We start from the raw sequence: 25119 nt of genomic DNA, 5'->3' as shown, positions 1-25119 counted from the left end.
GTCGGATTACTGACTTAGGCGACAAGACCTAAACCAGCCTGCGCGCGTGGTAGGCACTCTAGAAAGAGGAAGGGAGAGGGGAAATCTGGCACACGCGCGACGCACGAGGGGATAGCCGCGTGTACCCGATTTTCCTTCTCCCTTTCTCTTGCTAGTGCCTGAGGGGAGATGTGATTTTCAGTATGTCACGATTATGGAACAAAGAAACTCTCTGAGCCCCCGAAGGGAGTCGAACAAACACAGTGACCTTCCGTACACTGGTCAGGTGGTAACTCATGTACTGAGGACTCCTGCATACTGCTGGAATCGGCAAAATCGAAAGCGCCGTGTGGAGTAGTTTACAGAACAGGTGTGTTTCTTTTTTTTGGGCTTTTTCTTCACGTGAGCGAAGGCTGCGCGAGGCGAGCGCGGAGCGCGAGTCACGCGCCTCCCCCTGCCTGAAAAACGTAAAAAATAACGCCTGTTCTGGAGGCTATGTGAGGTGCTATACAAGGAAAGATGGTAAATTGTATGTAATTTAGCTCAGATTAAACTTACCTAGGTACCAGAGGTTTATTCTCGTGCGACGCGAGGATTCGGAATCGGTCGGAGGCCGATCGTCGTCGACGCTCGATCGGCCGAGACCGGTAGGAGACTTAGGCCGGAACCGGAAACCGCGCGAGAAAAGCTTCTCGCACCTATGCAGGGTAAGATAAAACGCGAAACTGGCGAAAGGTGTCGATGGGATTTTCAGCACTTTTCTAACTTTCGTCACCGATCTTAAAATTCATTGTCTTTGTTTCAGAGTTATTTATCAAGACACAAAAGGTGTGGTTGTTGAGCCGTTTTGTTCTGAAATAGGGTATAGATTTGAACCACTTCCCTTTGGTCTGAAGGTCTGAAAACGGGTATGGATTTTACATTAACGGGTGTAGATTCTTGGAACCAGGTCTGAAAATGGAAATTAATTTTTAGAGGTGAGGTCTGGAAAAAGGTACTGAAAAACTACACATTTTGGTCTGGAATACTATGAAGGTTTGGAAAACCGAGCCCCACATCCCACAAAAAAATCCCAAGATGTAACCCCCGAGTACCCCCACCCCACCCCCATCCCCGGGAACTAAAACCGAATTGAGTAACCTCACGTGACCCGTGTAGCTTTCAATTCAGTTGCTAAAAGAAAATAATGTTATGTTATGTTTGTTTTTTATATCCGCAAACAAAAGGCATCATGCTCGCTACTTTAGCTCGGATTGTGAATGACGTAAATTCATTTTTGTCAGCTAAAACCGAAACTGCAGCGTTTGTATAATTACTCGAGACAGTCATGTGACATGGGCCTTAGTTAGTGAGTACCTTGTTTCACAATCTACTACAGCTAGTTCAGGAGCGAATAGATAAAGGAAAACATTTAAGAAATATTTAGAAAATCGTTTGAATTATCTGGCTACCTTCAGTAAAGTTCTAAGCTGTTACATTGTGGTTGCATGAGTAATTTGATTTTATTCTTCGGGGGAGGAACAATCTGGAAAATTACAGGAACAGGGGTTTCCCTGTTTCCCAGAAAACATTTTTTATACATGGAAATTTTCGTCATGATGATAGCCAATAAGAAACAAGCTACTATTCACACAAAGGTTCACAATGCAAAAATATCAACCAATTAAAATGCTCAGTATATGATCTGCCATCACATGATAAGATGGTGGACTTCTGACGAGTAGACTCTGAGCTAAAATTGCAGATATTTTAGTGCTTTTTATCACCGGCTATGGTAAGAGTTTCCTTCTTTATACCATGAACTTGTTCAGTGGCGATTGACAGCAGCACCTGGCGTGAAATTGTTGTGATTAATCTTTGTCTGTTTAGGAATCATCGGCCGAGAAGAAGGAGTTCTTGTTCAAAGTCCTGGTTATCGGTGATCTGGGAGTTGGAAAGACCAGTATTATAAAGCGATATGTTCACCAGTTCTTTTCTGTCCACTACAGGGCTACAATATCCTTTTTCTATTAAGAGATCGAAGCGAAAATCCTCCAATGTTACTCGGTAGATATATAATACTATTTGCAGTTGAGCTTACCCGCTAACTGGCTTGTCATTAATGTAATTATTGATTAACGAGCTTATAATGTTGCTCTGAGTTCGATCTCTTCTAGCTAGCAGAGCTCTATATTCTTTGCGTGTCTATTAAAAATTTCACTATCCAACAGTATAAAACTTTACAATCAATAGATGCAGCTAGCTAGACGAGGTAGCTTTCTTCTGTAGCTTTTTTTCTCCTAGTTTTCTGCATTCAAATCACACCTAGTTTTGAAGTAGCCCATCCATTGTTTACGTTTTTGTTTACATTTTTCCTTAACTATAAATACATTGGAGTGGACTTCGCACTCAAGGTTATAAACTGGGATTCAGATACACTGATTCGCCTACAGCTATGGGATATTGCTGGTAAGGTGATTGCTATGACTGGTATAAAGGAACTTATTTACTTAAGTCTTCTTTGGTGTTCCCCCTTCTCATCAGTTGTTTTTTTAGCAAGATTGGGACTCAGCTTACAGTAAATTTAAGAGTCAGACATCTGTTATACACACTCACTTGATTAGCATTTGCCACCAGATAAGTAATGTTTAAAACACAAGCAATAATAACACAGTGTTTTATGTGCCGCGTGGTTTTAAATCCGATAAAATGGTTTCAAAAACATTCCTGGAAAAGCTTGTGTCAAGAGAGTTCATAACAACGATGCTTTTGTGAACGTTGGAAATTAGCATACAAGAAAAACATTAAACACCGCATACTAATAAGGAGCAGGTTTTATCGGGTTTTAAACCACTGCACGTGATGTTTTATCAACCATTTGATAGGTCAATGGGCTTATGAATTATTAATTAACGAGTTTTTGAAGTAAGTATTAAAATCGTAAGGCAACCCCGGCCCAATACCCCATTTTTGTTACATTCTGCATTGTCCTCCCTGTTGTGAAAGTAGCTCAGTCGCTTACTGTTGGAAAAGGAGCAAAACGGAGCCAGTGTGATGTATGATATAATTTGATTGAAGAGTATAAATTGCCAGATTGGCCGGAAATTTGCAGAAGGTTGGGATAGGTGTTTTAACCTCGTAAGGGACTTCATCCTTTTGTGCTCACACAGGTCTGTATATGACCTGGGGCCCGTTTCTCGAAAGTCCCGGTAACTTATCGGGCCCGGTAAGTGGCCCGTTAAGTCCCCGATAAGTTTACGGGTGTTTCTCGAAACTCCCGTTATTTACGATCCCGGTAAATTTCCCGGTAACTTGCCCGGTAATTTACGGGAGGTCATGACCTCCCGTAAACTTACCGGGAAATCGCAAATGTTGCGACACTAAACAAAATGGCGGCCGGTGGCAGACTTTTTTGTTTAGTTAGAAGACCTCGGTCTTGTCAAAGACGACTAATTCTGGCCAACATGGCTGACTGTGAAGTCATAGAAAGATTCAGGCTTTTTTACTTGGTTCACTCATGACAAGCGTCCTGCATACTGCTGGGAAAGGCAAAATCGAAAGCGCCGTGTGTAGTAGCCTGCAAAACTGGCGTCATTTCCCCCTTTTTTCTAGCCTGTTCTAGGCTCCTAGAGAGATGCGCGAAGGAGCGGTGCGAGGGGACGAAAACCACTCCCCCCTCGTTTTCGTCCCCTCGCACTCTCCTTCGCGCATCTCTCTAGGAGCCTAAAACAGGCTACTTTTTTCAGGTGAGCGAGGGCTGCGCGAGGCGAACGCGAAGCACGAGTCACGCACCCCCGCCTCGCCTGAAAAACGCAAAAAGTAACGCCTGTTCTGCAGGCTATGTGAAGTGTTATACAAGGAAAGATGGTAAATTGTAAGATTAAACCTACCTGGGTACCAGAGGTTTATTCTCGTGAGCCGCGAAGATACGGAATCGGTCGGAGGCCGATCATCGTCGGCCAAGACAATAGGAGACTTCGGCCAGAACCGGAAACCACGCAGGAAAAGTTTCTCGCACCTACGCAGGGTAAAATAAAACGCGAAACTGGCGAAAGGTGTCGATGGGATTTTCAGCACTTTTCTAACTTTCGTCACCGATCTTAAAATTCATTGTCTTTGTTTCAGTTTTATTTATCAAGACACTTGTAAAAGGTGTGGTTGTTGAGCCGTTTTGTTCTGAAATAGGGTATAGATTTGAACCACTTCCCTTTGGTCTGAAGGTCTGAAAACGGGTATGGATTTTGCAGAAACGGGTGTAGATTCTTGAAACCAGGTCTGAAAATAGGAATTAATTTTAGAGGCGAGGTATGAAAAAGGGTACAGAAAAAAATACGTATTATGGTCTGAAAAACTATGAGGGTTTGGAGAACCGAGCCCCACATCCCACGAAAAAATCCCAAGAAGTACCCCTACCCCCGGGAACTAAAACCGAATTGGGTAACCTCACGTGACCCGTGTAGCTTTCAATTCAGTTGCTAATTTACGATCCCGGTAAATTTCCCGGTAACTTGCCCGGTAATTTACGGGAGGTCATGACCTCCCGTAAACTTACCGGGAAATCGCAAATGTTGCGACACTAAACAAAATGGCGGCCGGTGGCAGACTTTTTTGTTTAGTTAGAAGACCTCGGTCTTGTCAAAGACGACTAATTCTGGCCGACATGGCTGACTGTGAAGTCATAGAAAGATTCAGGCTTTTGCGAGCGAGAATCGAGTGGCTCGTGAATGAACTTGGAGACGAATTGCGGAGAAATAAAGCGAGAAGCTGCCCGCTGGCTCCGGAAGCAAACGTGAATACAGGCGTAGTACTATTATTGTTGTTGTTTCTGTAACTGTTGTTTTAGATGTTTGAAAAGCGCTAAGGGTGTTTGCATATGGGCGCTATATAAATTTGAAATTATTACTATTTTATTGTTATAAATTATCAACCAACGGCGGAAGAAAAAATAAATATTTTGTCATGTAAACACAGCTCACTCGCCGCACATTATTACTTCGAAATGGCTTCCTTTTTAGCATAAAATGGGTTCCTGTCATGCAAAACTAATCCTACCGTAAGCGATATTGTTTGCTTTCTTGTAATGTTCAGAATTTTCATAAGAAAGAGGAAGTTAGAAATCTGACATGCTGCACTGAGATAAATGTAAACATAACCATTGATATAAACAGAGCGATCGCGATGAGAGTCGAATTGTGCGCCGTCCTTGAAATACACAAATGCAGTGTTTGCTGCATTAGCTAGAGGGATAAAGAATAAGAAGCTTATACACGATAGATAAACGAGAATAAAGAACTTAAAAATCGTTCCACTTTTCGCAAAATAGTTTCAGTCGCATTTCAATTGATCAAGCCTTGTGGTATTATACAAAAGCCGATTTCGGATCGGTAAAAATAGTGCTAGATGTCTGCCGGAGAAGACGATCAAATCACGCCAGTTGAACTATAGCTTTTCAATTTTAAAACTTGTATAAGATCCTTCCTTATTCCCAATATTCTCTATACTAAGGCTGCTAAAAGTAAATTTGTATCAGTACGAACTGTTGAAATAGGCGTTGAAATAGGACATCACGCAGACACTGTTTCCCCGGCGATCGCCATAGCTTGCTTAGCTTCATCTCTTCTACAACTTTGAAGGAATTACATACTGATCCTGACTATTAGTTTGATGCTCACAACAAGAATTCATGATGATAACATTCATAATCCTTTTCAGGTTCTATTTCGCATCAGAGTTTCCTGAAAGTAATTGCCGATACCATGCATGATGCAAAATAGTGATCTCTCTTGGTTGCTCCCCTTTGATAAAACGAAAAAGTTAAACTTAGAACGTATTGTTTTGTCCTTCAAAAAGCATGAAGACAGTCCTGTCTCATCCATAACCGTGCTTTTCTCAAATGAATCGAATGGATTGGTGTAGTCCTGAGTCGTTCTCCTTCTCTTGCGAACGAGCGTGAAGCGCGCAAGAGCCTGGCAATGGCTTCTATTTTACCGGGCCCGGAAATAACCGGGAAAGTTTACGGGTGCTTCGAGAAATGCATTATCGGGCCCGGTAAAGCTTCCCGATAATGGCCCCGATAAGTTAACGGGCCCGGAAGTTACCGGGACTTTCGAGAAACGGGCCCCTGGGTACAAATAAACCCAGGTGATAGCTTTCCAGTGACTTAAGTGTACAACCACAACACATATTGCGGTGTATAGTGAGATCAATCCCCAAAACAAGGAAGCTTACTCACAACTCTCATTAACCAACTTAATATAATATTGTTCTGAATTGTAGTACATCTCTATGCCTTCTGTCACTTTTAGTCATCGTAACGATCATAGCCTTTTTACACATTTGAATTGGTGCGCTTATAATTATAGTAGGGACAGGTTGTTTCTAAAGGAGTTTAACTTCCCACAAGGAATTGGATTTGCACTATTGCCAGTAATTAAAACAGAATACGTGTACACCATTACCCAAGTTTCAAAAGCTCGATTAACCTACCATGTAATCCTTGTAATCCTGTCTTATGTGAACTTTAATTCAAGTTTAATAGCTAATCAATAAACATTCTTCCAAAATATTTTTATCTCTTAGTTTTGTCTTAGACTTTTCTTTACAGTTAGCTGTAGATTAGCTTTTTAAAAACATTTTTGATGAGTGATCATGAGATGAAAACTTTGTATCCATTAATTTTTAATCAGTGATCAACGTTCATCGAACTACTTGGCCTGGGGGAAAGTTGGGTACTGAGTGTTCTTTGAAGCACTGTCTCCTGTGGAAAATTGGGCTGAATACCCTTCTTACTAAGTGCGGTAACATTTCTTTATGCACACAGGTCAAGAAAGATTTGGCAACATGACACGGGTAAGGTTGCACATTCCTGCTTTAATTACTAACAATACATTTCACAAAATATCTATGTGCTACATACAGTAGGATCTACTATCAACTACTTGCTCCAAATTACAAAATAATAATTATTATTATTGCAGGAAAATTCTGGAACATCGGCATTTATTTCATTTATTTCGCATTCATTTCATATACCACACGTTCGACATTCAAATTCTAGCAGTATGCAGGATGTTCGTCCCATGAACCTAGTTTAATGGCCTTAGCTCCCACGAGTCTCCTGTAGCTCAGTGGTAGAGCGTCCGAACTAGTTATTGGAAGGTCTTAGGTTCGACTCCTGATAGGAGCATTCGGATTTCTTTTTTCTGAGTATGCCTGTGTCACTTTCTAGAATAATACATCATTCTCAACATTGGTATTATTTAAAATTTGCTGTTATTGTGTCATTCCAGAACAATAAAATATTCATACCTCTTGGGCCACAGGTATTTAGTTTCAGACCTGCTCCTGCTCCTCTGGATATTCCAATTTTAAATATTTTAGTAGAACCCCACTGACTCGAAATCTCAACGGAACCAAAAAATAATTTGAGTTAGCAGCGTTGGTGTTGAATTTCAATTGTGATTTTATCCTTCTTTGAGAATCACATCACTTAGATACACCATTCAGGGCCTTTAGACAAGAACATTTAGTTCAGGAATTTTAATCAAAATTTTAAAGATATGTTTTGGACAAAACAAAGGCTAAGATCTAGTTAAGGACGTTTACGTAAATTTCAATCTCATCAGTAAAGATTAATAAAGAATCCCCAAACATCACTCGGTTTTGTTCTGGCACATTGATGTTTACTGGCCAACATTTTTAAAATAAAGTTCATTCCAAGTTATAGGCAAGGGTAAATTATTAGTTCCACTTTACCGAATTCGAGTTGGCATCATCTACTGTTAGTAACTTTATACTTTCCTTTACAAAAAACTTTCAGTGGCTTTTGACACCCCTCCACCTCAGAATTTCAATGACCTTCCATGGGGATTGGAGGGGGGGGGGGGTGGTTATTTTTGGAACCACACATGATGATAATGACTATTCAATCTTAAGCAGAGTTGGATAAAAATAGTGGTTGTGACGGTTGATGTGAAATGTTATCATCATCATGATCATCATCACTGTCATCATTATCATCCCATCTTGGCCTATGAGGCACACAGGGCTTGAGTGAAATATAGCTAACAAGAATTGAAATCTTGTTAGGTTTATTACAAGGAGGCGGTTGGAGCTTTCATTGTGTTTGATGTCACAAGGGCATCCACATTTGAAGCAGTGCAAAAATGGAAGAATGACCTGGATAGCAAAGTCATGCTCCCTAATGGATCGCCAGTTCCAGTCGTACTATTAGCAAACAAGGTGACGCCTTGTAGTTTCTTCTTCTAATAGTAATAATATTATTATGTTAAATCTTTTTAGTGGAGGTCTTATCTCTCTTTCAGTTTCATATACATGTTAGTGTTGACAGGCCTCCCAAGAAACATGACCTGATGTGGTAACAAGTCTCGACATGTTTTATCTACATTAGCCAAACTTTCACCGTAGGCACCGTCCTTAAATTAGCAACTGGAGACTTGTGGAGGGATAAAATTTTCTGGTTAAAGTTACACCCTTCTTAGGCTCCTAACTTTCAGGAGGGTGAGGGAGAGGGTGGGGAGAGGGTGGTGAGGGGGAGGGTGGTGATGGAGATTTGCTTCCAATTATTCCTTGAAACCGTTGTTCTTTTTTTATTGTAATTATCGTTTCAAATTTTGGAGTTTCGTAAACATTAAGAAGTCAAATGGTGCTGTTCTTTGTTTTAATTTCTTCCAGCTTGAATGAACAATTTTTGAAAAAAAAATATGATTCTCAGTGATGCCTTAAATGCTTTATGTAAGAAGGATTTCATCTTGGTTGGGCCTGCTACTTTTTTGTACAGCCAAAAGAAAGATTTGAAAAGATAACATGTCATGCTCATCTTTAAGCTGATCAGACATCCATCCAGCTCTTCTAATATTAAAGTAACATATACAGAATAGTACACCACCCACCCCCTCCCTTGGCATTTTCACCTTTTTGTATTATTCTTCTAGTTGTGGTTGATTTATATGTTAAGGAGAATTCTGAAGTCGATCACTCTCATTTCACAGTGTGATCAAGCAAAAGAGGGTTTAGTTAATAATGCAAGCCAGATGGATGAGTATTGCGCTGATAAGGGATTTCTTAGCTGGTTTGAGACATCAGCTAAAGAAGACATCAACATTTCTGATGCTGCAAAATATCTTGTGTCAAAGGTAAGTTCATGCTCAATGAGTGACTGGTTTGCATAACCCCTTTAACCCTTCAAGCTTCAATATTGATCGATCAGCAGCTGATTTCTCCTTTCAATGTCTCAACTTGATCAAACAAGTTTGGTCATGAGAATGAAGAACATGATCACCAAAGATAAAATTAATGGATCAGTTATTAAAAGACAGTTTAGACGGTGTTTAAAAAAACCACATACATGTACTAAGCCATTTTCAATTTTGCCAACAGTCATATCTAAACATTGTCTGTTGCTGACAGTAACAAGAAGGCTTGCATCCCAGACTAGAAAACTATTTATCTACTTAAACCACTTATAAACAGATTTTAAGGCCCACTGATTGTCTTAAGCCGTGGCCTAAGTTAGACTATATTAATAAATGGGCCTAATGTCTTCAGCTGATGTTCAAATAAATTTTCCCAACTCTTACCAGAAGAAATGCATGGAGGACAATGAGTAGAATACAGTGTATGCTTTTTGATGAGAACGTTTTAGAGCACAAATGTACAGTAAAACACAGTTGATGGAAAGTTACCCTTCCTGGCACCATAGGGCCAGTTTTTTGTTATAAAACAGAGTCTAACTTTGTCTGCGGCTTAAGGCAATCAGTGGACCACCAAATCTGTTGATAAGTGGTTTATTTTGAGTAAATAATTTTCTTGTTTTGGATGCAGGCCTTCTTGTTACCGTTAGCAACAGACAATGTTTAGACATGACTGTATGTTGACAAAATTGAAAAATGACTTAGAACGTGGTTCTGTTTAACACCGTCTTAAAGTGCCCCTGGGACGAAAATTTCATTTTCCATCTTTTTGCATTTTCGTGTAGAATATGACCTTCTTACTCGTGTTACCAAATTTCAATACTTTACGGCGATTGGAAGTATTTTTTTTAGCTTTTTATTTGAGATTTCACGGCCGCCATTACTTGGCCTTGTTCCGGAAGTTTAGTCATATTCTACACGAAAATGCAAAAAGATGGAAAATGAAATTTTCGTCCCAGGGGCACTTTAACTGTCTTTTAATAACTGACCCATAGGATCTGTGTCTGGTACTGTAACGTAGGAATAATTCTCCTGGTAATCCTAATATTTCACTTCACTTTGGATTCCACATCCCTCCCTTGTGCTCCTAGTTGAGACTGTGCTAATAACTACTTTCTCCCTGTTTGACCAAATGAAGGTAATAATTAGCTACATGTATGAGAATCACAGTTTAGAGATACACTTGTCTAGCTGTTACTGGCATCTTTCTGTTTAAGTTTATCATTTGGGTTAACAATAATCTTTTGTACGGTTTTTTTTTTGTATGGCTTAAAGGTGGTATCTGTGCCATTGATTTTTAACCCTATAAAGCCCTAGAATAGTGATCAGCATCAAATTTCTCTTTGTAATATCAATGCTTATTCAACCCCTGAGGTCATGAGATTTAAGGATATGATCAGCCAAGGTGAATTTTCTTGATATTTTAATAACTTTGAACTCTCCAGTACTTTTATAAGAAAAGTATAGGGACAAGATAGGAGAATTTGTTCTTTGATATTGGGGGTTAAAGGGTTGAAGCTCTAGCTGTTTTTGTTGTTGTTGTTGTTGTTTCTGCTTCTTTAATCTGCTTCTTGGCTGTTTTCAATGTCCAGTCACCCTAATGCAATGTGTCAGTATGTTCTCTATCTCCTATTAATGTGTCTTCCTCCTGTGTGATGTCTGTTCTCAGCTCTAGCAGTGACAGTCTTACATCTCCCAACAACAGTGACTCATTTTCAGTCACGTGGTGACATCATCAAGCCATGTGAACTCGTTGTTCTGAATGCTCTCTTATTAACAGCAAAAATCACCAAACTTAGTGATCTTATGATATGAAAGAGTTAAGGACAAATTAGTAATAAATTGAACTACCCGTATTTATTCGATTAACTGCCCTGGGTGTTTATTTAATTTTGGGCCCATGAGGATGGGCGCTAATTCAAGGGTGGGCGCTTATAATTTTCCCAACATTTTCAGCAAGTGAGGACATTTTGAGAGAATTGCAAAACAAAACATAACAAGTTTATTTCTCTTCAACAAGACAAAACAAAGTGCAAAAGCTATCATAAAGAAGGCATAAACAATATAAAAGTTCATTGACCACCGTATCTAAAACAAACTTTGGAACACAACTGACGCTCCTTTTACTTCGCGATCGGATAGCACTAGTACAGAAATGTGTTTTTTTGTTGGGAGGGGAGTGGGGTGGGTGCTTATAAACTTTTTGGGCTTTCAGGGTGGGCGGTTATTTGAGGTGGGCGCTTATTCGAATAAATACGGTATTTAGGAATCAATGAGGCTTTTTAAAAAATTTGAACATCTATTGAACAGTACTTTCTGTTGGTGATCTCTGTCTTTCAGTTGCTCTCAAATGGATATTCATTGTGATTGATTGAAACCTGCTTATCTTGAAAACATTACACGTAGCAGGACTCAAAGAAGCTCTGGACTGAAATACTCCTCCTCGACCCATGCTACCACTGTCCAGCCTTTCTCTGACTTCAATGTGTAATTAAAGGTAGTAATATACGTGTAATGAATAAATGAATTTATGCCTGATTTTTTTTTTTCAAAATTTTCTCCTCACAGATTTTAGAGAATGAAAGGGCAAATAATTTTTTGACCAGCGCACAAAAGGACCCAGATGCAATAGTACTAACAAACAGTGCCTCCGTAACAACAAACGATTATAAAAACATTCCCGCTGCTGAGACTCACAAAAGCGGATGCTGTTAATGGGGAAGTGTTAGCTAGGATGATTAATCAAAAAGAGCTTAAGCAGAGTCATTTGAGTATGTAGTAATTTTTTATGCTTGAAATCGCTTACTCAAGGCCATTCCTGTGTCTTGATTGTCAGTAATTTTGACTAGGGAGGAGATACAGGGCTGGAACCCCAGGTAAGAGGAAACTCGAAGTCTTTTACAGGATTAAGGGGTGGGCGGGGGGCGCAAGCAGGTTCCCAAGGTGATGGAAAGCAGGAGAAATTAAATTTAGAATTTCCTTCCCATAAATAATGTAAAAACATTCAGCCGGTAATATCGCATCGAACATCCATCACCTGAAAAGAAATCGCTCTTGGTTTGAGTACTTTCTTTTGTCAAAAACAATTCTGACTTCAAGCTCTGCCATGATTAGTTTCCATTCTCCCCATCGCTATCTCACTCCCTTCATTCCCTGAGAGACATTAACAAGATGGCCTCCTTTTACAAATCGTAACGAGAACTCTGCGACCATGCAGCTTTAGATGCATGCTTGGTTTCCTTCATTGATCATAATATTATTATTGAAGGGTCTTTCCATTGTATGAAGATTTCAAGGTCAAATTATCGTAGCATTTATTTTTCACAGTGCTGTGACAAATATATCTTATGGAACGATTGAAATATGAAATGTTTGCCTGCATAAATGTAGCAGGAGAAAAAGTATTTGACTTCCAGTTTTTCTCTTTCATTCACAAACGTCTTTGCTTAAGCTCAGTGTAAAAAATAACTTTACAATAATTATTATTATCAACTGTTTTCAAGATAAATTTTGTCTCAGCTAATGGTGTCTCTGGTGGTTACAGAGTGAGGCTATAGGTGCAAAGCATAGATATTCACTCCAGTTAGTTCTTATTTTCTTAGAAATACATTTTAACAGGGCAAGGTAATGGTTTAGATAATGTATTAATTTCATACTGTAATTTACTTCATTTTCGTTCGTACAGTATGCTTAGATTTTATTGGATACTATTACATGTTTTTAAATGGACTGAATGGGTATGGTTGGTTTTTGCTACAATCTTAGCTTAATTGAGGCAGGATAAATAGAAATTTTAAATCTAACTTGTAATTAATTGATTAATTGCATTAAACAATTTATCATATACAATCTACTGAACAACTTCTTTCTTTAGGAACTTGTGGTTTCAGAAAATATCGATTCCATACCTCCCGCACAGGAGGTCAAATTTTCCAAGGGGGTGAGAGTACTGTATCTCAAAAGCCAAAGTTTTTAACAGAAAGTACAAGCCAGGCTTAATCTGAATTGTCACAAGTGCAATCATAAGTGCAGGAAAATCAAAAGCAATGTGCATATTTTTATGCTAAATCACACAATTTTTTCTTTTGCTCATGCTTATGTGTATTGGACAGGTGTGAACCTGAGGCTTATGACGATGACTCCAAATACATTGGTATTTTTTTGCAGTTAATGACTACAGTGTATGAAGGAATCAACTTAATTAGCAAGGACTACTGGAATCCAAAAAGAAAATTGGGGGTAACCATGCATTTTTCAGAAACAATCAAGCAACAGTAATTCTTAAAAGCTTTAAAAAACTTGCATGACAATGTGTGACATTTCTTTCCAAATTGAAGCTCAATTATCTGTGAAGAATGTGTGGCTCCCCCAATTTTCCCTTTGGGGTCCAACGGCCCTTGCTAAGATCTACTTTTCTTAAAGTCATAAACTGCATAACAATACCTTTGTCTCAGAACGTACTGTCCCTAAGGAACCATACCGTCTTGGACAATCACAGGATGTGCAGAATCTATGCACAGTAACGAAAAGAGGAAAGGGAAGTTTGACTAAAAAAAATTTAAATTTAAATTTTTTGTTAGCACAGTGTAGCTTACCAACATGGGTAACCAACATATTTTTTACAGTCTAGGTTCTTAATCTCTGAACTTTTATTTGCTCTTTAGAATTATTTTAATTTCTTAGGCAACTGACTAGAAAATGGACAGTTCTATAATTGAAGGGGTGCCTGGAAAAAAGCCCTAAGTGACTTCTGATAAATTGCTAGATTCTCCTTCCAAATTCCCTTGTATTCGCTTGTGAAACAAAGGAGAATTTGTCCTAACATCAAAATTCACTTAGGGCCTTATTCCACACACCCCTTCAATTATTTAAGTATGGCTAATCATAACAATAGTCTACAGTAATTACATGTAACAGTTTTTATTACACCCGTTTTGAAATCACTGGTGATCCTTCCAATCTAATTGGCTCTCAACAGTGCGATTTATTCCCAAATTGCACCATTTTTTGCTCTAAATTGCATCCTTTCTTCAGCCCATCAACATGGAAATGAAGTAACAAAAATAGAATATTAAAATTGACAATGATACTCTGTGATTTCAAAATAGGTGTAATAAAGTGGTAATTGAACTTTGTGTTGTGCAATTTTGGTCTGAAATCATACTAACCTTGTGATTTCAAATGGAACTCGCGCTGCGCGCTCGTTCGATTTTGAAATCACGCGTATGATTTCAGACCAAATTGCACTCCACTCAGTTCAATTACCATTATTAATCTTAAAGGATATAGTCATTGCTCGATATTTTTTAATGCCAGTTAGCAGGCTGTACTGTTTTCTTCTATAATTTGTAATTTTTATTTCATGAAACCTTCCAGTAGGAGTGAAATAATCACAGGACGGTAAATATTGTAAATAAATGCAAGATTTTTAATAAAGAAAAAGTAGAACATTAATGTTGTATACCAGGATGAAATTTACAGCATATCAGCTGTTTCTCCATAGGGATGATTGGGTACAGTGTATACTAGTGATATCAACATGACATTGTCAAGTAAAACTTCTGTATTTTTACAAGCCAACCAAAATAGCTGTGGAATTGAATGTTTGGTTTTACCAACAGAGTTGATAACTAAAGGTAATTTAGCCACTGTAAAGAGAGTCAACTGCTGATGTTTCAAGTATTGGCCCTTTGTTGGAGCAAATCCGTTATCATTCTGAAAGAGCACCAGCACTTGGAATGTCTTTACAGTGGCCAAATTACCTTTAGTTATTTACTCTGTTGGTAAAACCAAACATCCATTTCCATGCAGCACCACAGTTTCTTTTAATTTTAAACTAACCTTTATCTAGCTTTTTATCATTTGATTACAGCATTCAAACAGATGCCAATTCTCATTTAAACCCTCCTCTTATAATAGTAATGATGATGATGATGATGATGATAATAATAATAATTTAAACATCCACAAAAGAAAATAAATTAATAGACACCCAGGTTTTTAACAGAGGGGAAATCAACAATTTACAGTCAACCCAGGTCACGCGTGAACGATATTTTTGAAATTTGAACAGAGTTTTGAAATTTACATGTCAGTTTTGAAAATCGCCAAGGAGATTTCAGAGTTCCCGTATAAATTTCCCTAGCTTATTGGCAGTATAAAGCTATGAATTTTTCTTTACATTGCAAAATTGAATATTTCAAGAATAACAATTGTTTCCCAAGTATTTTGAATCTTTTTTTCTGTTAATGCATCTTTTTCGGAACGATTTCCAGAGAAATGTCCAACATTCCATTCACACGTCAGACATTACAAAGAGAAATTCGAATGTTCATTACATTCTTGGAAATACTGTTCACGCGTGACCTGGATCAACTGTAAAGGTCAAACAATACGGTGGAGCCTTTCCTTACGGACACCTCTCTATTATGGACAGTTCACTTGATCCCTGAGAGACCGAAATCCATATAAAGCCTACCTCTCTAAAACGGACACCTCTATAATACGGACACTGTCCCCTTGGGGTCCATAATAGTGAGGTTCAACTGTAGCAATATTATACAGATTTTTTGTGTTTTTAAATGAAAGTTAACTGAATAAACTTGTGTACTTGGAAACATTAATTTTGGTATTGAGGATTTGGGGTTCCAGTGTTTCTAAATGTCTCACATTTAGCAAATTCTCTATTTTCTAAATTAAGCACCCACCCTTAATTTAAGGGACAATGTTACCTGTTTTTATCTTGGGAGTTGGGTGTCAAGTGGGATGAAAGTTCTGTGCCATTCTCCCACAAATGATTATTATTAGGAACGCTTAGTCTCATGGTTTCTCTATTCCTCAGTTGTTTCATTCAGTGTCTTCAACAATCCTGTTAATATTTTTTGTCCACACAAGTTGTCTTCCTCTGCACACGTAAAACAACAGAGGAATAGAGAAATGGTGTTTCTGTGTTGACGTCACAGCCCTACTATCTCCAGTCTCCCGTCTTATGCGGTATTGTACCCAACCGGAAGTGAAATTTGACGCTTTCATACGTCTCGAACATGTGGGGTTGTCTTCAGATCAGTATTATTAGAGAGAACAACAGCAACAACACCTCTGTGACAAACGACAAATGTCAGATTCCCATTCACATTTGTCAAAAGATTTAGTAAGAATTATGAAAATTGTGAAATGTAATTCTGCCTCGTGTTTGTGCCTGGATTGTGAACAGGCTCAATCCCAAGTAGGGTATAGGGAGAAGACAAAAATCAAGCTCAAGAGAGGGCGTGTTGGCCATACTGCATTCTGCTCGCCCAGCTCACAGATTTTTCTTTTTGCCCTATACCCCACTAGGGAGCCTGTTCACAGGCTAGTTTGTGCCTGGCATGAAACTTCATGATTACACCTTCGCATAGAAACAGTTAATGGCAGTCGGGAAATGAAGGGAAATCATTAGCCTGTGCAACAAGTGTTTCTGTGGAGATCAGCTATTTTTCATGTTTTGACTTAAGTGCATGAAAAACATTCCAACAAAGGTTGTGTCTATAAAATAATTAATATCTGTACATAAATAACAGATTGGCTTAAAGTGTATGTGACAGGATATTTATTTTTATTTGCTTGATCATGTTGCTCTCCTATGAAAATTGAGGAAAACATTCCTTATCAATATTTTTCTTCCTCGCGGCGGTCTTCAACTGAGTGCCGTGAGAAAACCAACATATTAAATCATCCCAGCCAGTTAGGACAAAAATCCCATGTAAACAACCCATCCCAATTGGTTGAGAAGGTAGGCCGCGTTTTACTCATTCAATCACAAAGTTGAATGAAAATTTCTTCAGATAATATGTGTACTGTTAAGTAATATCTGAGTTTGCAAAAATAAATAACTGATGATAATGACAAGAAGGAAAAAAATACACCAAGTGTAGATTACTCTTTTCTTTATTCCATCACAATAATTATTAAACTTCAACACACAGAACTTGCATCAAGTGGAAAACATTTCTTACACAGATGGTGTTATGATTTACAAAAAATACAATCTGGCTAAGACTGTCAACATTCCAATTGCAATCTGCTCAAATGCACACGATTACTTCTGATCACACATGTTCTGTTTGAAGAATTCAACATTCCACAACTGGGAGGTAATGTACAAGAAATTAAGAAATCCAACCAAGAAATAAGTAACAAAGATGGTGTTGATCAGCCTTTACTTATGATCCCATTGTTCACGCTCCAATCTGTCCTTCTTGCAGATCTCAATGTAAGGACGCAGATAAGTAATGTCCTATAAAAGAATAAAAGGAATATTCCAGATGTTACATTTATATTTACTAAGAAATAAACAATAATCCAGCAGATATTTTTGCTTGCCTATGATTGGTCAAAATGTGTCACATGGTATAAATTATGACAATCCTTATCCTTGAATTGATCCAATTTTTATTTTCCTTTGTTTTTGTATGTGGTAAAAATGAATTACAATGAAAATAAAGCAAAGAAAAAGAAAAATTGAACCATGGATAAAACTGAACCACAACCAATATAATTTTTCTGGTACCTCTTCTGGTTTTGTCCACTGGTCTTCTGGGAGAATGATCTGCTTCATTGTCAAATCGTAAGCTCTCTTCAGACGAAACACTCTAAGGTCTTGCTCATCCATAGGAAGGCGTTTTATGGCCTCTGCGACATCTGGATGGTCATCCATTAACAAATCTTCAGCACGGAGACCTGTAAAATTCCACAGAGTAAGAGTTACCAGAAGTGTAACAACATGGAGATGGAGGCATCAATCATGGAAGAAATGTATTACCAAGATCTTAGTTCGAAAATATAGCATTTTAGGAAACTTATTTGCCCTACATAAAACTTAGAGAGAACATTTTACCACCTAAGATTGTTGATTTTAAAATTGCGAACGATATTACTATTATGCAACGATATTTACTACACGAGGAGGAATTTACTCTGAGAATCTGAGGGGAGTCACTCCTGTGATCCTTTGACAAAATAACTTACCAAGCTGTCTGTAACCACAAGCATAGACATACCAATTCATGAAAGCAGATTTAACCTTCTGCAAGAAGGATAACTGCCTCACTACTTTCGTCCCGGCAGACGCCATATTGGATTGTTCCGCAGTTTAGGTATCCCATAATACTTGTGCTGTTTCCGTAGTATCTTCGTAGGAAATCGGGAAATGTTCGGATATCTTTGGAAGCACCCAAGCGAATCGGCCGACCAATCATAGAACGCCTTGCACTTCTTGCCTCTGTGCAACAAAATTTTGCAGAATCAAAACATGGTGTGAGTTCTGCGGATCTTTTAGCGTAATTGTCGATCTAGGCCGCATGCATACATCGAGATTTGCCGCAGCTTTGGTGTCCCTATGAATCCGAACAGGAATGAGTGTAAAGAACTCAAAGACGGAAGCTCAAAGTCGTCCGTGGCGTTTTGGGAATATCATAGCTTAGCGAGGGATGGGATAAATTTGCTCCTAAACAATGGATTTGAAGAATCACAAAAGCTTTTTCGGAGCCACAGGTAAATGCAGATTTTAAAGTGCTGTTTTTGTTGCTGATGATCCATGTTTTATTGTGTGATTTGTGATAAATACTGTACTTTGCCGGTAACACCAGCTTTGAAACAAGTGTTTTTGTTTATTTTTTTTCTGACCCGATCGTGTCTGTTTAATTTCTTGATGATTTTACGTGTTAAAGCCGGTGTCTTTTTTTACGCACACTATTTAATCTGTATTTGAGTCTTCATCCTTTTCGCAATTGGTGGCCTAGTTTTGTAACTTTGGATGTAATCTTTTGGGGAAGTGCTTTGGTCATCAATGTGAAAATTTGATCGCAATTTTATCGTCTTTGTAAAGGTTGAGTGTAAATTGCACAACCTCCAGAATTCATTTGGATATTGGTGCGTTGTATGCGAGGACAAGTTTCTAATGCAACCTCTGAATGACTCATCATCAATTTGTGATTCTATCACAAAGAAACAGCCACGCTTATCTAGAAACTTGGTATTCGAAGTCAAAACACTTTAGACAGCGGGAAATTTTGTTATCTTTTTTCACGACCTCATACAGCAAGGACGGACTCGAGGAGGAATATTTTTCCGACTGCGGCATAAAAAATTTATGAGTTAAGCCTACGTTTTGAGTACAGGGCCAAAAAGATCACTTCTCGATGCAATTTAAAGAAAACTGCCCAGGTTTCTTGTAAAACTAAACAGATACTTACAAGTTAATGTTTGAAAGCAAGTGAATTTTGTTTTTAGTTCGCCTTGGGACATTTTAAGTTGATTAAAGTGATACTGAATTTAGACTTGCAAATTAAGTCATGAAAGGTTTGAATTGAGATCTATTAGAGGCTTCTTTCTGAACTTGTTAGGCGGTTTTTATTGTTGCTATAATTGAACGTCAGCTTGATCAATCCCTTAACAAGTATGTTGAATTGTGTATTTTATCACCAAAACACTAACTGAAATTCTTTTAAATTATTCCATTCAAAATATCCAAACATCAATAAGTTAAGACATTTGGAAATTTATTTAAATATTAAGTAAACATAATTAAGGAACATAAGTTTGTTTACGAAGTTTAATTTATTGTCTGTTTTATAAAGATTTTTGGTTGTCTGGTTAAGGGTTAAAATATATTTTCAAGCCTTGATTATTGATGGGAGAAGTGGATAATAGACAGCAAAATTTTAACTTAGACCTCGTTGAATAGTTACTTGATCTACTGGTAAATTTCAATAAGAGTATCTCAATAAAATGTTTTGTTTCCCATTGCCTGACTGACCCATTCAGATTCACTAGTCAAATAAGCAAATGCTTTAATTTACAAGCACACGATCTTGTTTTATTCACAACAATTCAATGGTATGATGTGATGTCCTTGTATTTAATTAACATCGACACTACGTATACAAATAATGAACGAAAAGACCACGTTTTCGAGTTGACTTTGTAACCAGGCTTTCTTACTTAGCAGCCCGGCCTTCTCTGGAACCCAGCCCCCTTCAAGTGTGCATTCTTTTTATTTTGTTATTGTTTTTTTGCCCGACCAACTGACCCACCATAACAAGAGACGGGGCGATCAGAAACGAAACATTTTATTGGGATGGCCTAAAGATATGTAGCAACACAAATTTATTTACTTCTTATTTATGTTTGCCACACTTACAGAAGACAGGAGAAAATGTTGTTACATCAAACTTAAATTAAGATGAGGGCACGGAAGCTTAAAGGACATCATGGGGCTTATGATGTATTTTAAGCCTCAGATCAGTTCACACACATTCACCAACTTTATCAGAGCTTAGAGAATTGTGAGCCTTAAAGCAAATGGAAATCTTACCAATAATCATATGATTTTATTGCAAACAAAGGGTAAAAAAAATAGATAAAACATTGGGCAATGTTTTCTGAAGGAATTGCAGGGGCCCCACATGCAAAATATCTGGTGAATCTTAGCTAAAAATTACTGACAAAAAAATATCTAAAATATACTAGGTTGGTTATACACAGACCTTTTCAGTTATGGTGTGTCAAGTCTGTATACCAAAACATCAAAACAATACGGGAACGAAGCTGCAGTCCTCTCATGAGTTTCTTTCTGCTTCGAACCTCTGACAACAGACACAAATACATACATACACAATCTTTATTTATACACAATGGTTTTAAAAGCTGTAAGCTTGTGGGGTTGTATGTATAAGCCTAAACTAACCTATTATCTACATTAAAATATTTCACGGTATAGTGAGTATTAATTACAGGTAATAGTATACAAAATTCTGTTGTCTGTAACATGTGGTAGATGCAGCTGTACAATCAAACTTAAAATCTTTAAAATAATTCTCAGCGCTAACCCGCTTCCTGACATTGTTAAAGTTCGGGGATGCTGCTGCCTCCTTGTCATTGGTGTTAACAAAATTCCATAAAGACAAGCAAAAATGATCTAAAATGCACTAATTAAAAAAAACCTTTCAGTTATGGTGCGTAGTCTGTATACTGAAACATGAAAACATTACAGGAAAGCAGCTGCAGTCCTCTCATCAGTCTCTTTCTGTTTCGAACCTCTGACAAGAGATGTAGACCTGCACTTGTTGGTGATATCATGCTGTTAAAATGTGCAGTTCCAGAACCCACAGAAGGTTTTTTGTTTTGCACCCCTTGTCCCCTCAGGAAATTCCAGTTTAGCTTCATACTTTCCTTCTAAACTTTTGACTTTTAAGATAGCCTTCCCCCTAGGATTTTCTGATGACCTTCCATGGGGTGGGTATGGATTTTTTCTGGAACTGCAAAATTGCCCTAATATCTGTGGAATCTCCTCATATGTTTGTGTGCTCTGTTTATCTGTTTTATTTAGTGATGGCAGCCCACTTATGAGTGCTGGTTCAGGGATGGTGGACTTTGTGGTGAGTCACACAGAGTACTTGTAAAGTGATGGCTTAACAAAAACTAAATTAATGAAAGAACTTGACGAAAAATTCCCCATTTTCCGGAAATCAGTATCATTCTTATTCTAAATTTTGAAGCTGAGATACAGTATTATCCTTATAAATCCCATAATTTCTACAATTCATGACAAATATTTGTGACACCACAATACTATGACTTAACATTAGTGCCCTATTAATATAATTATAAATTGTCATTAAGGACTTTATTTTTTAGGGTGTATTTTGTTGAGCGGGCTATTGATTGCACATGAATATTGTTGTAAATAACATGTCTTTGATAAGTTTTTGCGTTATGGGAAAAATCCGAGCTCCAGATGGGATCTGAACCCGCCACTCACCGTGATCTAGTCGGATGATCTAACCACTGAGCTACTGGAGACTCCATAGTGAGAAATGTTTCAAATTTGATCACTTTCTTACTTAGTAAAATACATGGAAAGTGTGCAATAATCATCATCATCATCATCATCATCATCATCATCAAAATCATGTCATCATTTTCTTTCAGTAAAATAATCAGCCAGATCTTAAGAGGCTTCAAGACACAACTTTCTCATCTTTTTATTTTTTACTCCATCCAGCAAGCCATCCTGACATTTGAAGACGATCAACTGGACAGAGCTCTTGAGAACCTAAAGAGGGCACAGCGGGTGTGTTATGTGGAAAACGTAGCCAGGAAGGGCGCGGCACACCTGGTGGGGCGAGATGAGCAGCTGATGAGACAGATTTTATATGCTGACTGTGAGCTGTACATGGCTCTTCTGACTTTCCTTAAACAAGGTTAAAATAAATATTATTAGCAGCTTGCATTGCAAATGTGTTACGTACAATGTACACCAAAATAGTCTTCTGATAGCAAGCAGTAAACTTTCAATTGAAAAGAAAGAAAGCATACAGTAATATTTTTGCCAACTTCGTTGTTATCATGGAATCATTTAAAACCTGTTCAATGTGGTGTTGTGACCAGTTAGTGGGATGAAGTTTGTCTTGCATTCATAAAATTCAAGGCCTCAAAGGATTTGAACCTACCGGTATTTGAACCTAACCTCACCTAGGATTTGAACTCAACAGGATTTGAATCTATTTATCTTGTGTAACTGAGATATGAAACCTCATTTATTGCGAGTAGGTCAATCACACATCTACAACTTTAAATATTTTTTTGTACTTTCAACATGTCATTTGAAGAAAATGAGTTTGCCAAATCAGCCAATAAATGACAGGTTTTGTGTTGTAGGAATCACAGATTACATCAAGGGTGGGTACCTGATGCGGCGGGCGTGGAAACTCTACGATAAGTGTTATTGTGAGATCAGCGCCATTGGCGGACCATTCTTGATGTGGGCCCCAGAGCTGAGAGGGAACAGAAATGGTGCTGATTTGCAATCTGATCTGGATGAAGTTGAGGAAGCTCTCGATGAGGTAGAGATAAACCTCATGGCAGTGTTTCTCCTGGGAGGGAGGGGAGGGTGATGCCTATCAGAACATTGAATGGGATGTGTAAATTCCACAGCTTAAAAAACCCAAGCGTACAGTGTATGATTAATTTTGGTAATAAGCTCCCCCATTCCAATAAGGACAGCTGTTGTATATGGCACCAATTTAATGCCCCTTCTGCACAAGTACATGTATTCTGCTGTTTCAAAGAGTACCTCTCTGACCCAGAAAGCCAGGTGTATAGTTAGATTGTTCCTACACGTACAGGTCTTAATAATCTTATTACAGCTGAACCTCTGCTTTTCCATGCAATGTTCTGTAGTGTAAAGCTTTTCAGAATTATTGTTGCTTACTTATCCCTGAAAAATGCACAGTCGCCCCAGATTTTCTTTTTGAATTTCAATAGCCCTAGCTTGCTAAAATCTGTCTTTCCTGCATAGCCATAAACTGCACAAAAAAACCCCTCTGTGTTAGGAGGCATCGTCCTTAAAAGGGCAGATGTACAACTCTTAGGCAGACTGATAGAGCTGTCAATTGCAATGGTGTCTGCCTTAAGGTGTAACTAATCCCCCAATGTTTTTTGCTAAGCAAACCCTCCCAACTGCCCCGATCATTTGTGCAAAAAGTTTTTTGAGATTAATAAAATCCTTGCCGTGTATTTAGGTACCTGGGTTGATCAAGCTATGTGGTGATATCATCGAAGGAAAAAACACAAATTGTTTCGAAATAATTTCCTTTAATGATGTTACAGCTCATCAAAACCAAACTACAGTGTAGGTCCATTCTCCCTTAACATGTGAACGTGGGTTGAAGAGGCACTAAACTTTCCAAATTTGAAAATGCATGAAAAAAAAAAAACAGAGAAAAAAACTAAGGCAACAAAATCATTTTTTTGCTAAAATGATCAGGCCAACAAGGAGAACATGTTAAGCGAAAAAAACATTTTGGGGGTTAGTTGCACTTTAAGAGAGAGTTGACCGTAAACATTATTAAGACAATGATATTTTGGTTGTCCTTTACATTTTGTAGTCTGTTGGAGTGGGTGTGGTCTCACCCCTGGATCCTGATGATGTAGCATCTCCCCTAGATGACCTCACCATAAATGAGGAAAGTTCTACTGAAGCCATTAGTCCTGAAGCTCTCAAACACCTCCAAGCTGCTGTGTCATGTGGCTATGGCTTATTTCATTTGGCCATCTCACTTGTGCCGCCCAAGCTGCTGAAGTTCTGCCATCTTCTTGGATTCTCTGGAAACAGGGATGTGGGAATCCAGGCTTTGAACTTGGCAAGCCAGAGTGAAGATATGAAAGCACCTGTTGCAAGGTATTGTCAGTTTGATGGCTGCATCATGCTTTACTTCTATAGGAAATCACATGACTACAAGTACAATAATTTGTGATTAATACACTTAGGTACAAAGTTCTTGAAATTTCCTTTAAGCAAACTTGTGCAATTTGGGAACTTTCAACACTTCACGAGTACCTACATGTATTAATCAAGAATTGCATGAGAAGGTCGTGTGATTTCCTATACAAATACAGCATGATTACAAAGCAAACATTGTAATATTGTAATTTTAAGTTATTATTAATAATAATTATTATTTTAATTAGCATGGCTCACATTTAGGAAGACCACTTTTTTCTTGCACATGAAAATGAATGTGGTACCTTGTTTAAATAAAGATGATGATGATGATGATAATGATGATGATGAAGAACGACTTAAAGCTCAAACTGACATTCACAACAAATTTTGAAGAATTTAGACTTAACTTTTCAAAATGATTTAGCAGCATGATGGAGTACTTTGCTTGTGTCTGTGCTTCTCCTATGTAAAACATTTTTAAATTTTTTCAGGCTAAAACATTAATAGAAAAGTACAGTAGTATTAAATGGTAAATTGGGCATTTTTCTATTTAAAAAAAAAACCAGGAAAATTTTTGACAGGAGCGTTTTGGGTGGTTGTGTCAAAAAGGCAAGGTTTTCTAATAAATGGAATGGTAAACTGGAATTTCCAGAGGGGTGCCAAGGGTTGAGGGTCAAACCAAAT

At 38.0% G+C, this 25119-nt stretch overlaps 3 protein-coding genes across 4 annotated transcripts in view; 2 read left to right on the top strand and 1 right to left on the bottom strand.

Moving 5' to 3' along the window:
• Window positions 1-1658: 1658 nt before the first annotated feature.
• LOC146454343 (ras-related protein Rab-32-like) lies at window positions 1659-14624 on the top strand. 2 transcript variants are annotated; one of them, XM_085095499.1, is made up of 7 exons: window positions 1659-1753; window positions 1849-1976; window positions 2351-2427; window positions 6779-6807; window positions 8047-8199; window positions 8970-9113; window positions 11739-14624. In XM_085095499.1, the coding sequence occupies exons 1-7, from the start codon at window positions 1751-1753 to the stop codon at window positions 11883-11885; spliced, it is 681 nt and encodes a 226-aa protein (XP_084951625.1). In that variant the 5' UTR covers window positions 1659-1750; the 3' UTR covers window positions 11886-14624. The 2 variants fall into 2 exon arrangements, with proteins under 2 accessions (XP_084951625.1, XP_084951626.1); XM_085095500.1 differs by lacking the exon at window positions 11739-14624 and adding an exon at window positions 11511-11676.
• Window positions 14625-17080: 2456 nt separating this feature from the next.
• LOC146454342 (cytochrome b-c1 complex subunit 7-like) lies at window positions 17081-18332 on the bottom strand. Its single transcript, XM_085095482.1, has 3 exons — window positions 18177-18332; window positions 17719-17888; window positions 17081-17445 (listed from the first exon to the last, which is right to left on the bottom strand). The coding sequence occupies exons 1-3, from the start codon at window positions 18280-18282 to the stop codon at window positions 17368-17370; spliced, it is 354 nt and encodes a 117-aa protein (XP_084951608.1). The 5' UTR covers window positions 18283-18332; the 3' UTR covers window positions 17081-17367.
• A 94-nt stretch (window positions 18333-18426) lies between these two features.
• Window positions 18427-25119, top strand: part of LOC146454341 (tetratricopeptide repeat protein 39C-like) — a 24369-nt gene continuing 17676 nt past the window's right edge. Inside the window, exons 1-5 of the mRNA XM_085095448.1 lie at window positions 18427-18701; window positions 21538-21586; window positions 22213-22411; window positions 22869-23053; window positions 24098-24390. Of these exons, the coding sequence (XP_084951574.1) occupies window positions 18547-18701; window positions 21538-21586; window positions 22213-22411; window positions 22869-23053; window positions 24098-24390 (881 nt within the window). The 5' untranslated portion in view covers window positions 18427-18546. The remainder of the gene's footprint in view (window positions 18702-21537; window positions 21587-22212; window positions 22412-22868; window positions 23054-24097; window positions 24391-25119) is intronic.

The sequence above is a fragment of the Pavona decussata genome, unplaced genomic scaffold, assembly GCF_977016875.1.
Source record: "Pavona decussata unplaced genomic scaffold, jaPavDecu1.1 SCAFFOLD_302, whole genome shotgun sequence".
In the NCBI taxonomy this organism is placed as follows: Eukaryota; Metazoa; Cnidaria; class Anthozoa; order Scleractinia; family Agariciidae; genus Pavona; species Pavona decussata.
This window is presented reverse-complemented; position numbering and strand designations above follow the sequence as displayed.

Coding starts and splice junctions, on each gene's coding strand:
- LOC146454343 (XM_085095499.1), top strand. Junction 8,200..8,969: donor TCGTACTATTAGCAAACAAG/GTGACGCCTTGT, acceptor CTCATTTCACAG/TGTGATCAAGCAAAAGAGGG. Junction 9,114..11,738: donor CAAAATATCTTGTGTCAAAG/GTAAGTTCATGC, acceptor TTCTCCTCACAG/ATTTTAGAGAATGAAAGGGC.
- LOC146454342 (XM_085095482.1), bottom strand. CDS start 18,282: ATGGCGTCTGCCGGGACGAAAGTAGTGAGGCAGTTATCCTTCTTGCAG. Junction 17,889..18,176: donor TTGTGGTTACAGACAGCTTG/GTAAGTTATTTT, acceptor GGAATTTTACAG/GTCTCCGTGCTGAAGATTTG. Junction 17,446..17,718: donor AGTGGACAAAACCAGAAGAG/GTACCAGAAAAA, acceptor ATTCTTTTATAG/GACATTACTTATCTGCGTCC.